Source organism: Entelurus aequoreus, linkage group LG01 (assembly GCF_033978785.1).
Source record: "Entelurus aequoreus isolate RoL-2023_Sb linkage group LG01, RoL_Eaeq_v1.1, whole genome shotgun sequence".
NCBI classification, from domain to species: Eukaryota; Metazoa; Chordata; class Actinopteri; order Syngnathiformes; family Syngnathidae; genus Entelurus; species Entelurus aequoreus.
In genome coordinates, this window is record NC_084731.1 from 15,001,658 (window position 1) to 15,017,308 (window position 15,651).

General features: G+C 34.1%; 1 protein-coding gene across 1 annotated transcript in view; it reads right to left on the reverse strand.

Moving 5' to 3' along the window:
* The window catches only part of LOC133661029 (plexin-A1-like), a 234,172-nt gene that overhangs the window by 43,925 nt on the left and 174,596 nt on the right, over window positions 1-15,651 (reverse strand). The window contains exons 9-11 of the mRNA XM_062064396.1: window positions 12,395-12,518; window positions 12,184-12,320; window positions 4,707-4,874 (exon numbers count right to left, since the gene is read on the reverse strand). Of these exons, the coding sequence (XP_061920380.1) occupies window positions 4,707-4,874; window positions 12,184-12,320; window positions 12,395-12,518 (429 nt within the window). The remainder of the gene's footprint in view (window positions 1-4,706; window positions 4,875-12,183; window positions 12,321-12,394; window positions 12,519-15,651) is intronic.

Sequence of the window (15,651 nt, forward strand, 5' to 3'; positions counted from 1 at the left end):
CAGGATTATTCACATGTGAATAATATAAATACTGTCTATTATACAGCATTATTCACATGCGAATAATATAAATACAGTCTATTATACAGCATTTTTCACATGTGAATAATATAAATACAGTCTATTATACAGCATTATTCACATGTGAAATATATAAATACAGTCTATTATAAAGCATTATTCACATGTGAATAATATAAATACAGTCTATGATACATCATTATTCACATGTGAATAATATAAATACAGTCTATTATACAGCATTATTCACATGTGAATAATATAAATACAGTCTATTATACAGCATTATTCACATGTGAATAACATAAATACAGTCTATTATACAGCATTATTCACATGTGAATAATATAAATACAGTCTATTATACAGCATTATTCCCATGTGAATAATATGAATACAGTCTATTATACAGCATTATTCACACGTGAATAATAACATAATAAGTCTATTATACATTTAAGTACAGTCAAAAAGGAACATATGCATTATACAGTCTGTATTTACACATAAGAGTATTTACACATAGTAGTATTCATACAGTAGTATTTACACATAGTAGTATTCATACAGTAGTATTTACACATAGTAGAATATCTGTGCACTGCTTTGACAGGCACTAATAAGGGTATGTAAATACATGTTTACAACATCTTTCCTACCAGTATATATCTGTGGCGTGTAGTCCCAGTAAGGCTTACATATGTAAAATATTAATTTGGTGGGTGCAGCTTAAAAAAAAAACGGTGAGCTCTGTAGCCCCGGAAAATACTGTACTTAATAAAAATAGATTAATTATTTACAAACAATTAAAAGTATGTAAATAAACATTTACAAATATGTAAATAACTCCTTCCACAACCTATGCTGTATATCTGTGACTTATAGTCCCGGTCTGCTAATATATGGAAACATTTGTTTCTTCTCCTAAAATGTAGTGGGTGCGGCTTATATAACGGTGCGCTCTATAGTCCGAAAAATGCGGAAAATGATCCGAAAGACAAATGTGCAATAAAACATCTTATCTACAACCTATTTATCTGTGGCTTATCGTCCAGTGTGGCTGAAATATGACAACAATATGTTTTTCTTCTAAAATGTAGTGAGTGTGGTTTATATATATGGTGCAGCACCTAAAATTGAGAAAAATACAACAGGAAGCATAGAAGAAAAAAAAACAAACGCACAGCCATTTCCAAGAACCGCTGCACACTTTTGAAGTAAATGAGAACCACGTGGGGAAGTTTCTAGGTCATATTAAGTCAGCATGTTAGCATTTGATTGCTGCAAGCTTTTTTCTCTTTGCGTTTACTCATTTTTCTACTTCACAAGGCAGCCTGTGTTTGTGCAAGGACATCTTCCCATGCCTCATTTCACTACCTCTACTAGTATTTACACATAGTAGTATTTACACGTAGTAGTATTTACACATAGTAGTATTTACATGTAGTAGTATTTACACATAGTAGTATTTACACATAGTAGTATTTACACAGTAGTATTTACACATAGTAGTATTTACACAGTAGTATTTACACATAGGATTATTTACACAGTAGTATTTACACAGTAATATTTACACATAGTAGTATTTACACATAGGAGTATTTACACAGTAGTATATACACATAGGAGTATTTACACAGTAGTATTTACACATAGTAGTATTTACACAGTAATATTTACACATAGTAGTATTTACACATAGGAGTATTTACACAGTAGTATATACACATAGTAGTATTTACACAGTAATATTTACACATAGGATTATTTACACAGTAGTATTTACACAGTAGTATTTACACAGTATTTACACATAGTAGTATTTACACAGTAATATTTACACATAGTAGTATTTACACATAGGAGTATTTACACAGTAATATTTACACATAGTAGTATTTACACAGTAATATTTACACATAGTAGTATTTACACATAGGAGTATTTACACAGTAGTATATACACATAGGAGTATTTACACAGTAGTATTTACACATAGTAGTATTTACACAGTAATATTTACACATAGTAGTATTTACACATAGGAGTATTTACACAGTAGTATATACACATAGTAGTATTTACACAGTAATATTTACACATAGGATTATTTACACAGTAGTATTTACACAGTAGTATTTACACAGTAGTATTTACACATAGTAGTATTTACACAGTAATATTTACACATAGTAGTATTTACACATAGGAGTATTTACACAGTAATATTTACACATAGTAGTATTTACACAGTAATATTTACACATAGTAGTATTTACACATAGGAGTATTTACACAGTAGTATATACACATAGGAGTATTTACACAGTAGTATTTACACATAGTAGTATTTACACAGTAATATTTACACATAGTAGTATTTACACATAGGAGTATTTACACAGTAGTATATACACATAGTAGTATTTACACAGTAATATTTACACATAGGATTATTTACACAGTAGTATTTACACAGTAGTATTTACACAGTAGTATTTACACATAGTAGTATTTACACAGTAATATTTACACATAGTAGTATTTACACATAGGAGTATTTACACAGTAATATTTACACATAGTAGTATTTACACAGTAATATTTACACATAGTAGTATTTACACATAGGAGTATTTACACAGTAGTATATACACATAGGAGTATTTACACAGTAGTATTTACACATAGTAGTATTTACACAGTAATATTTACACATAGTAGTATTTACACATAGGAGTATTTACACAGTAGTATATACACATAGTAGTATTTACACAGTAATATTTACACATAGGATTATTTACACAGTAGTATTTACACAGTAGTATTTACACAGTAGTATTTACACATAGTAGTATTTACACAGTAATATTTACACATAGTAGTATTTACACATAGGAGTATTTACACAGTAGTATTTACACATAGTAGTATTTACACAGTAATATTTACACATAGTAGTATTTACACATAGGAGTATTTACACAGTAGTATATACACATAGTAGTATTTACACAGTAATATTTACACATAGTAGTATTTATACAGTAGTATTTACACATAGTAGAATATATGTGCACTGCTTTACTGCAAAACTTAGCTTTTCATGGCGAGCTATAAGGAGAATACATAATAGCTGTTTAAAAAGAAAGATGAGGGTGAATGTTTGTTTTTGTGTTGCTATTGTGTTCTACTATACAGCATTATTCACATGTGAATAATATAAATACAGTCTATTATACAACATTATTCACATGTGAATACTATAAATACGTCTATTATACATCATTATTCACATGTGAATAATATAAATACAGTCTATTATACAGAATTATTCACATGTGAATAATATAAATACAGTCTATTAGACAACATTATTCACATGTGAATAATATAAATACAGTCTATTATACAGCATTATTCACATGTGAATACTATAAATACAGTCTATTATACAGCATTATTCACATGTGAATAATATAAATACAGTCTATTATACAGCACTATTCACATGTGAATACTATAAATACAGTCTATTATACAACATTATTCACATGTGAATACTATAAATACAGTCTATTATACAGCACTATTCACATGTGAATACTATAAATACAGTCTATTATACAGCATTATTCACATGTGAATAATATAAATACAGTCTATTATACAGCATTATTCACATGTGAATAATATAAATACAGTCTATTATACAGCATTATTCACATGTGAATATTATAAATACAGTCTATTATACAGCATTATTCACATGTGAATAATATACATACAGTCTATTAAACAGCATTATTCACATGTGAATAATATAAATACAGTCTATTATACAGCATTATTCACATGTGAATAATATAAATACAGTCTATTATACAGCATTATTCACATGTGAATAATATAAATACAGTCTATTATACAGCATTATTCACATGTGAATATTATAAATACAGTCTATTATACAGCATTATTCACATGTGAATAATATACATACAGTCTATTAAACAGCATTATTCACATGTGAATATTATAAATACAGTCTATTATACAGCATTATTCACATGTGAATACTATAAATACAGTCTATTATACAGCATTATTCACATGTGAATAATATAAATACAGTCTAGTATACATTTAAGTACAGTCAAAAAGGAACATATGCATTATACAGTAGTATTTACACATAGTAGTATTTACACATAGTAGAATATATGTGCACTGCTTTACTGCAAAATTTAGCTTTCCATGGCGAGCTATAAAGAGAATAAATAATAGCTGTTTAAAAAGAGAGATGAGGGTGAATGTTTGTGTTTGTGTTGCTGGAATATTACATCAATGAGCGAGTGGAGTGGAATATTACATCAATGAGCTAGTGGAGTGGAATATTACATCAATGAGCTAGTGGAGTGGAATATTACATCAATGAGCAAGTGGAGTTCATATTTAAGTTGAGTTGGTTATGCTGGTAAAAAAGACATGAATGTACAGTAAGATGAATAATGTATGGAGGCATCAAGCAGCATTGCAGATCAAACAGTGTTGCGTCAATTATTCATGTCATCACAGCAGATATGGATCATGAAGCAAAGTGTAGGCTGAAGAACATTATTGACCATGCATCACTTTTAGTGAGCGTGAATTGGCTATTAATCATCCATCAGTCCTACCTGGCAATGCTCCAGTCGGGCTCCATCCTGAGGATGGTGGGGTCGTCCGTGTAGTTGAACTTCACCTCGGGGTTCCTCAGCTCGGCAGAGTTGATGTCCACCATGACGGGGGTGGTACCCGGGGCCAGGCCCGCCGGGGTCACGCACACCACCTCCTTGCTGCTGCGCCTGGTGAGCGGGACGGTGCACACCACTCTTAGAACATGTGCCACTCAAGTCAGTTCAATTGGAGAGACAAGGACACTTATAGGGTCTTACTCTGCAACACCAACCTTTCTGACAGGTTTTGTCTATTTGAGGAACACTTCTAGGTGTACTCATATTGAAATGTTGTAGATTTATATGTACTAATATCTATAGTATATAGGTGTACTTATATTGAAATGCATATTTACTACATTGTTGTTATGCACATGTACTAATATCTATAGTATATAGGTGTACTTACATTGAAATGTTGTATATTGACTACTTTGTTGTTTTGTACATGTACAAACCCCGTTTCCATATGAGTTGGGAAATTGTGTTAGATGTAAATATAAACGGAATACAATGATTTGCAAATCCTTTTCAACCCATATTTAATTGAATGCACTACAAAGACAACATATTTGATGTTCAAACTCATAAACTTTATTTGTTTTTTGCAAATAATAATGAATTTAGAATTTCGTGGCTGCAACACGTGACAAAGTAGTTGGGAAAGGGCATGTTCACCACTGTGTTACATGGCCTTTCCTTTTAACAACACTCAGTAAAGGTTTGGGAACTGAGTAGACACATTTTTGAAGCTTCTCAGGTGGAATTCTTTCCCATTCTTGCTTGATGTACAGCTTAAGTTGTTCAACAGTCCGGGGGTCTCCGTTGTGCTATTTTAGGCTTCATAATGCGCCACACATTTTCAATGGGAGACAGGTCTGGACTACAGGCAGGCCAGTCTAGTACCCGCACTCTTTTACTATGAAGCCACGTTGATGTAACACGTGGCTTGGCATTGTCTTGCTGAAATAAGCAGGGGCGTCCATGGTAACGTTGCTTGGATGGCAACATATGTTGCTCCAAAACCTGTATGTACCTTTCAGCATTAATGGTGCTTTCACAGATGTGTAAGTTACCCATGTCTTGGGCACTAATACACCCCCATACCATCACACATGCTGGCTTTTCCACTTTGCGCCTATAACAATCCGGATGGTTCTTTTCCTCTTTGGTCCGGAGGACACGACGTCCACAGTTTCCAAAAACAATTTGAAATGTGGACTCGTCAGACCGCAGAACACTTTTCCACTTTGTATCAGTCCATCTTAGATGAACTCAGGCCCAGCGAAGCCGACGGCGTTTCTGGGTGTTGTTGATAAACGGTTTTCGCCTTGCATAGGAGAGTTTTAACTTGCACTTACAGATGTAGCGACCAACTGTAGTTACTGACAGTGGGTTTCTGAAGTGTTCCTGAGCCCATGTGGTGATATCCTTTACACACTGATGTCGCTTGTTGATGCAGTACAGCCTGAGGGATGGAAGGTCACGGGCTTAGCTGCTTACGTGCAGTGATTTCTCCAGATTCTCTGAACCCTTTGATGATATTACGGAGCGTAGATGGTGAAATCCCTAAATTCCTTGCAATAGCTGGTTGAGAAAGGTTTTTCTTAAACTGTTCAACAATTTGCTCACGCATTTGTTGACAAAGTGGTGACCCTCGCCCCATCCTTGTTTGTGAATGACTGAGCATTTCATGGAATCTACTTTTATACCCAATCATGGCACCCACCTGTTCCCAATTTGCCTGTTCACCTGTGGGATGTTCCAAATAAGTGTTTGATGAGCATTCCTCAACTTTATCAGTATTTATTGCCACCTTTCCCAACTTCTTTGTCACGTGTTGCTGGCTTCAAATTCTAAAGTTAATGATTATTTGCAAAAAAAAAAAAAGTTTATCAGTTTGAACATCAAATATGTTGTCTTTGTAGCATATTCAACTGAATATGGGTTGAAAATGATTTGCAAATCATTGTATTCCGTTTATATTTACATCTAACACAATTTCCCAACTCATATGGAAACGGGGTTTGTACATGTACTAATATCTATAGTATATAGGTGTACTCATATTGAATTGTTGTATATTTACTACCTCTGCTTTGGTGTGTTTTCTGGCAATGCTTACGTAATGGGGACAATGTCTCTTTTTTTTTTCCTACCAAGAAAAGTGCACTTGTTATTAGTGAGAATATACTTATTTTAAGTTTTTTTGGGGTTCTTTGAAGTTAGCTAATTTTACTTGTTTTGGAAAGTCTTGACAAGCCAAATGTTCTTGTTCTATTGGCAGATCATTTTGCTTAGTTCAAATAAAATACCCCTCATTTTTGTATTTTTTTTCAACACTGACTTTTTGCAGTGTGAAGCTCTAGTCTGATGCTTGAAATAAACAAATACGCACGTGAGTGTAAAGAAAAAAACGGGGAATGAATATAATCATTATTCACATGTGAATAATATAAATACAGTCTATTATACAGCATTATTCACATGTGAATAATATAAATACAGTCTATTATACAGCATTATTCACATGTGAATAATATAAATACAGTCTATTATACAGCATTATTCACATGTGAATACTATAAATACAGTCTATTATACAGCATTATTCACATGTGAATAATATAAATACAGTCTATTATACAGCATTATTCACATGTGAATAATATAAATACAGTCTATTATACAACATTATTCACATGTGAATAATATAAATACAGTCTATTATACAGCATTATTCACATGTGAATAATATAAATACAGTCTATTATACAGCATTATTCACATGTGAATAATATAAATACAGTCTATTATACAGCATTATTCACATGTGAATAATATAAATACAGTCTATTATACAACATTATTCACATGTGAATAATATAAATACAGTCTATTATACAGCATTATTCACATGTGAATAATATAAATACAGTCTATTATACAGCATTATTCACATGTGAATAATATAAATACAGTCTATTATACAGCATTATTCACATGTGAATAATATAAATACAGTCTATTATGACATTTTAACAGCTTCCTCCACGCTTGCTCAAAGGCCGAGGAGGCGGTTGAATATCGAAGAAAACAAAGATGATTCCACTTTTTTTTTTTGAAAGATTTTCCACATTCCACTAGTCCTCTGTTTCCATGGCAACTACTTTCACAACACCGCCATGGCCAGAGAGTGCCTGTGGTGTCACCTATGTATTTGTGACACACAAAAGAAGCCGACGTGGGGACACGGAGCCAAAGGAAAAAGCCGAGGAAGAAAAGGGCTTGAAAGGGGGAGATAAGCGGGTGAGTGACTCGGGGTAAATAGGTTTTGATTAAAGTTGAGGCCCCGCTGAATGCAAAGACACATTAAAAAAGGCATCCAGTTCATTACTTTGGCCATAAAGGTTATTGCTGCTCAGTGAAAGACGATTATGTTCACCTTTCTCGGGGTGTGCTACACAGCTTTAAATTGGCCATGGCTGTGATATTTGAAGAAGAACTTAGCTCATTAAATCCACCTGCCACTTGTTGCCTTGGAAAAAGAAACCAATCCAAGCAAAACGGAAATGGCCAATGAAGCCGTCTCCGGGTGTAGCATGACATCACCATTATATTCCAGCATTGGGCTCTGCAGTAAAATGTCACACCAACCTTGTCAGTCCATCCATCCATCCATCTTATTCCGCTTATCCGAGGTCGGGTCTATCAGACTTTCCACTCCCCAGCCACTTCGTCCAGCTCCTCCCGGGGGATCCCGAGGCGTTCCCAGGCCAGCCGGGAGACATACTCTTCCCAACGTGTCCTGGGTCTTCCCCGTGGCCACCTACCGGTCGGACGTGCCCGAAACACCTCCCTAGGGAGGCGTTCGGGTGGCTGACCAGATGCCCGAAACACCTCATCTGGCTCCTCTCCATGTGGAGGAGCAGCAGCTTTACTTTGAGTTCCTCCCGGTTGGCAGAGCTTCTCACCCTATCTCTAAGGGAGAGACCCGCCACCCGGCGGAGGAAACTCATTTCGGCCGCTTGTACCCGTGATCTTGTCCTTTCGGTCATAACCCAAAGATCATGACCATAGGTGAGGATGGGAACGTAGATCTTGTACCCGTGATCTTGTCCTTTCGGTCATGACCCAAAGATCATGACCATAGGTGAGGATGGGAACGTAGATCTTGTACCCGTGATCTTGTCCTTTCGGTCATAACCCAAAGCTCATGACCATAGGTGAAGATGGGAACGTAGATCTTGTACCCGTGATCTTGTCCTTTCGGTCATAACCCAAAGCTCATGACCATAGGTGAAGATGGGAACGTAGATCTTGTACCCGTGATCTTGTCCTTTCGGTCATAACCCAAAGATCATGACCATAGGTGAGGATGGGAACGTAGATCTTGTACCCGTGATCTTGTCCTTTCGGTCATAACCCAAAGCTCATGACCATAGGTGTGGATGGGAACGTAGATCGACCGGTAAATTGAGAGCTTTGCCTTCCGGCTCAGCTCCTTCACCACAACGGATCGATACAGGGTCCGCATTACTGAAGACGCCTGTCGATCTCACAATCCACTTTTCCCTCACTCGTGAGCAAGACTCCGAGGTACTTGAACTCCTCCACTTGGGGCAAGATCTCCTCCCAAACGCGGAGATGGCACTCCACCCTTTCCCGGGCAAGAACCGTGGACTCTGACTTGGAGGTGCTGATTCCCATCCCAGTCGCTTCACACTCGGTTGCGAACCGATCCAGTGAGAGCTGAAGATCCTGGCCAGATGAAGCCATCAGGACCACATCATCTGCAAAAAGCAGAGACCTAATCCTGCAGCCACCAAACCGGATCCCCTCAACGCCCTGACTGCGCCTAGAAATTCTGTCCATAAAAGTTATGAACAGAATGGGTGACAAAGGGCAGCCTTGGTGGAGTCCAACCCTCACTGGAAACGTGTCCGACTTACTACCGGCAATGCGGACCAAGCTATGACACTGATCATACAGGGAGCGGACCGCCACAATCAGACAGTCCGATACCCCATCCTCTCTAAGCACTCCCCACAGGACTTCCCGGGGTACACGGTCGAATGTCTTCTCGAGGTCCACAAAGCACATGTAGACTGGTTGGGCAAACTCCCATGCACCCTAAAGGACCCTGCCGAGAGTATCGAGCTGGTCCACAGTTCAACGACCAGGACTAAAACCACACTGTTCCTCCTGAATCCGAGGTTCGACTATCCAGCGTAGCCTCCTTTCCAGTACACCTGAATAGACCTTACCGGGAAGGCTGAGGAGTGTGATCCCACGATAGTTGGAACACACCCTCCGGTTCCCCTTCTTAAAGAGAGGAACCACCACCCCGGTCTGCCAATCCAGAGGTACCGCCCCCGATGTCCACGCGATGTTGCAGAGTCTTGTCAACCAAGACAGCCCCACAGCATCCAGAGCCTTAAGGAACTCCGGGCGGATCTCATCCACATGCCACCGAGGAGCTTTTTAACTACCTCGGCAACCTCAGCCCCAGAAATAGGAGAGCCCACCACAGATTCCCCAGGCACTGCTTCCTCATAGGAAGACGTGTTGGTAGGATCGAGGAGGTCTTCGAAGTATTCCCTCCACCGATCCACAACATCCGCAGTCGAGGTCGGCAGAACACCACCCTCACCGTACACGGTGTTGACAGTGCACTGCTTCCCCTTCCTGAGGTGGCGGTATTATTAAATTACAATGGCATTCTTTTTGCATTGTTTCAGTTTTGTAACGTCACAGTGGAGTTATTGAGTCTGTTTAGCTGATTGGTGAGCTAGCTTGCGCAGCTAGTGGGTCCATGACGATGACTTCTGTTTTGTTTCATTTAGCCGTTTTACTGCCATGTGACCGTTTGGAAACAATTAAGCAATGTAAACAAACACTGACAGAATCTTTCGTACCGGTATATAGCTGCAAATTATGGTCCCGTACGGCTAATATATGTACAAATATAGATAGATAGATAGATAGATAGATAGATAGATAGATAGATAGATAGATAGATAGATAGATAGATAGATAGTACTTTATTGATTCCTTCAGGAGAGTTTCCTCAGGAAAATTAAAATTCCAGCAGCAGTGTACAGAATTGAGATCGAATTTAAAAAGTAAAAAGTAAATAATAAAGTGATGGGCATGGATTTTACAATATAACTAAAACAATTAATACTTACTAAAGCGTCCAATGTGTGATGTCTGTAGGAGTGTTTTCATGCATATTTGTACGTGATTTCGTAATGTAATCAAGCTATTGTCATTAGCATTAGCTAATATGCTAAGACATTTACAAGTGTCAGTGTTAGTATTATTAACATACAATGGCATTCTTTTTGTATCGTTTCAGTTTTGTAACGTCACCGTGGAGTTATTGAGTCTGTTTAGCTGATTGGAGAGCTAGCTTGCGCAGCTAGTGGGTCCATGACTAGGTATGATGTTCGAAACCGGTTCTCCCGGTTGTTTGATAAGAAAAGAACCGATTCCATGGACTCGACTCCCTTTTTGAGAACCGGTTCCAGTTATCGAGGCCACTATAGTAAAGAAAAAGAGTTGGTTCTTTGTTCGAATCCCTGTGAACGAATCCCGTTCCCACAGGAAATGCCCTGTGGGACATCACAGGAAATGACGTAGCTCAGCCATTAGGCGGCAGATACAGAAAGCAGCAAAAATAATGGACCGTAAAAAAACGCCTCAAGGCATGGCTTCATTTTACAAAAAAATACGACGAGGAAACGGCAATATCCAATTATTGCCAGGCTTCGCTCTCATGTAAGGGGAGCAGTACAACAAACATGTTGAAACATGTTCAGGCCGCACATAACCTGAACATTCGAGAACCGTGTCGTGTCAATATATATATTTTTTTTTAGAGGGGTAACACCAGTCAATATTTATTTATTTATTTTATTCTTATAAAATAAAAGTGAGCTTTTGTTAAACCAAATATTGTGTGTTTTTTTCCACATACAACAACCTATCTGGATTTGATAAGAGAATCGATAAGGAATCGGTTCGATAAGAGGATTCGATAATGGGCTCGAACTTGATCATTTCTTATCAAACATCCATGACCATGACTTCTGTTTTGTTTGGTCAGCCGTTTTACTGCCGTTTGACCGTTTGGAAACATTTAAGCAATGTAAACAAACACTGACAGAATCTTTCGTACCGGTATATATATCTGCAAATTATGGTCCTGTACAGCTAATATATGTACAAATATGTTTTTATTCTAAAATGTGGTGGGTGTGGCTTAAATACCGGTGCCCTCTATAGCCTGGAAAGTAGGGCATATCAGCTACATTAAAGTAGGTTCTGACTAGTGATGGGTATGGATGAAAAAAACCTTGCTGTAATCATAAAATAGTCTTTGTTATACATCTGGCACAGTGGTCATAACAAACAAGAAGAGGTATGTACTCACTTCTCAAAGCGGCAGGCATGAAGTCCTATCTTCACAAACACGGCGCTGCCGGCGTTGAGATGACTTCCTTCTATGGTGATCCGTGTTCCTCCAGACAGCGGCCCGGTGGACGGAGTGACGTGGGTGAAGTATGGAGACTGAGAAGGGACAACAGGACCGGTCAGCGGTGGTCCGAGATGTGGACTCGGGACCCCAAAGCAGCAAGTCTTACCACAAAAGTGAAGGCCTTGGTCGAGACCGCTTTGTAGTCGGGATGACTGCAGTCCCTCACGCACACTTCCACTTGGGCCTCCTGCACCCTGTAACCTGTGGCGTCGTTGAGTCGACACACGATCCTGAAAAAGAGCGAGCGAGGGGACATGTTCATGGCATTCACCGGCTTGGAGGGTCACATTGAAAACTAGTGTCATATTTAAAACAAGTGTAATATTGAAAACAAGTGTCATATTTAAAAAAGTGTAATATTGAAAACTAGTGTCATATTTAAAACAAGTGTAATATTGAAAACAAGTGTCATATTTAAAACAAGTGTAATATTGAAAACAAGTGTCATATTTAAAAAAGTGTAATATTGAAAACTAGTGTCATATTTAAAACAAGTGTAAAATTGAAAACAAGTGTCATATTTAAAACAAGTGTAATATTGACAACAAGTGTCATATTTAAAACAAGTGTAATATTGAAAACAAGTGGCATATTTAAAACAAGTGTCATACTGAAAACAAGTGTCATATTTAAAAAAGTGTAATATTGAAAACAAGTGTCATATTTAAAAAAGTGTAATATTAAAAACAAGTGTAGTATTTAAAACAAGTGTCATATTTAAAACAAGTGTAATATTGACAACAAGTGTCATATTTAAAACAAGTGTAATATTGAAAACAAGTGTCATATTTAAAACAAGTGTAATATTGAAAACAAGTGTAATATTTAAAACAAGTGTCATATTTAAAACAAGTGTAATATTGAAAACAAGTGTCATATTTAAAAAAGTGTAATATTAAAAACAAGTGTAGTATTTAAAACAAGTGTCATATTTAAAACAAGTGTAATATTGACAACAAGTGTCATATTTAAAACAAGTGTAATATTGAAAACAAGTGTAATATTGAAAACAAGTGTCATATTTAAAACAAGTGTAATATTGAAAACAAGTGTAATATTTAAAACAAGTGACATATTTAAAACAAGTGTCATATTGAAAAAAGGGTAATATTGAAAACAAGTGTCATATTTAAAAAAGTTTCATATTGAAAACAAGTGTCATATTTAAAAAAGTGTAATATTGAAAATAAGTGTAATATTTAAAAAAGTGTAATATTGAAAACAAGTGTAATATTGAAAACAAGTGTCTTATTTAAAACAAGTGTAATATTTAAAAAAGTGTTATATTTAAAAAAGTGTAATATTAAAAACAAGTGTCATATTTAAAAAAGTGTAATATTGAAAACAAGTGTAATATTGAAAACAAGTGTAATATTTAAAAAAGTGTAATATTTAAAAAAGTGTAATATTGAAAACAAGTGTAATATTTTAAAAAGTGTTATATTTAAAAAAGTGTAATATTAAAAACAAGTGTCATATTTAAAAAAGTGTAATATTGAAAACAAGTGTCATATTTAAAAAAGTGTAATATTGAAAACAAGTGTCATATTTAAAAAAGTGTAATATTAAAAACAAGTGTCATATTGAAAAAAGTGTAATATTGAAAGCAAGTGTCATATTTAAAAAAATTAATATTGAAAACAAGTGTCATATTTACAAAAGTGTAATATTGAAAACAAGTGTCATATTTAAAAAAGTGTCATATTTAAAAAAGTGTAATATTGAAAACAAGTGACATATTTAAAACAAGTGTCATATTGAAAAAAGGGTAATATTGAAAACAAGTGTCATATTTAAAAAAGTTTCATATTGAAAACAAGTGTAATATTTAAAAACGTGTAATATTGAAAACAAGTGTAATATTTAAAAAAGTGTAATATTGAAAACAAGTGTAATATTTAAAAAAGTGTTATATTTAAAAAAGTGTAATATTAAAAACAAGTGTCATATTTAAAAAAGTGTAATATTGAAAACAAGTGTAATATTGAAAACAAGTGTAATATTTAAAAAAGTGTAATATTTAAAAAAGTGTAATATTGAAAACAAGTGTAATATTTTAAAAAGTGTTATATTTAAAAAAGTGTAATATTAAAAACAAGTGTCATATTTAAAAAAGTGTAATATTGAAAACAAGTGTCATATTTAAAAAAGTGTAATATTGAAAACAAGTGTCATATTTAAAAAAGTGTAATATTAAAAACAAGTATTATATTTAAAAAAATGTAATATTAAAAACAAGTGTCATATTGAAAAAAGTGTAATATTGAAAGCAAGTGTCATATTTAAAAAAATTAATATTGAAAACAAGTGTAATATTGAAAACAAGTGTAATATTGAAAACAAGTGTAATATTTAAAAAAGTGTAATATTTAAAAAAGTGTAATATTGAAAACAAGTGTAATATTTTAAAAAGTGTTATATTTAAAAAAGTGTAATATTAAAAACAAGTGTCATATTTAAAAAAGTGTAATATTGAAAACAAGTGTCATATTTAAAAAAGTGTAATATTGAAAACAAGTGTCATATTTAAAAAAGTGTAATATTAAAAACAAGTGTTATATTTAAAAAAATGTAATATTAAAAACAAGTGTCATATTGAAAAAAGTGTAATATTGAAAGCAAGTGTCATATTTAAAAAAATTAATATTGAAAACAAGTGTCATATTTACAAAAGTGTAATATTGAAAACAAGTGTCATATTTAAAAAAGTGTCATATTTAAAAACGTGTAATATTGAAAACAAGTGACATATTTAAAACAAGTGTCATATTGAAAAAAGGGTAATATTGAAAACAAGTGTCATATTTAAAAAAGTGTCATATTTAAAAAAGTGTAATATTGAAAACAAGTGACATATTTAAAACAAGTGTCATATTGAAAAAAGGGTAATATTGAAAACAAGTGTCATATTTAAAAAAGTTTCATATTGAAAACAAGTGTAATATTTAAAAAAGTGTAATATTGAAAATAAGTGTAATATTTAAAAAAGTGTAATATTGAAAACAAGTGTAATATTTAAAAAAGTGTAATATTAAAAACAAGTGTAATATTTAAAAAAGCGTTATATTTAAAAATGTGTAATATTAAAAACAAGTGTCATATTTAAAAAAGTGTAATATTGAAAACAAGTGTAATATTGAAAACAAGTGTATTATTTAAAAAAGTGTAATATTTAAAAAAGTGTAATATTGAAAACAAGTGTAATATTTTAAAAAGTGTTATATTTAAAAAAGTGTAATATTAAAAACAAGTGTCATATTTAAAAAAGTGTAATATTGAAAACAAGTGTCATATTTAAAAAAGTGTAATATTAAAAACAAGTGTTATATTTAAAAAAGTGTAATATTAAAAACAAGTGTCATA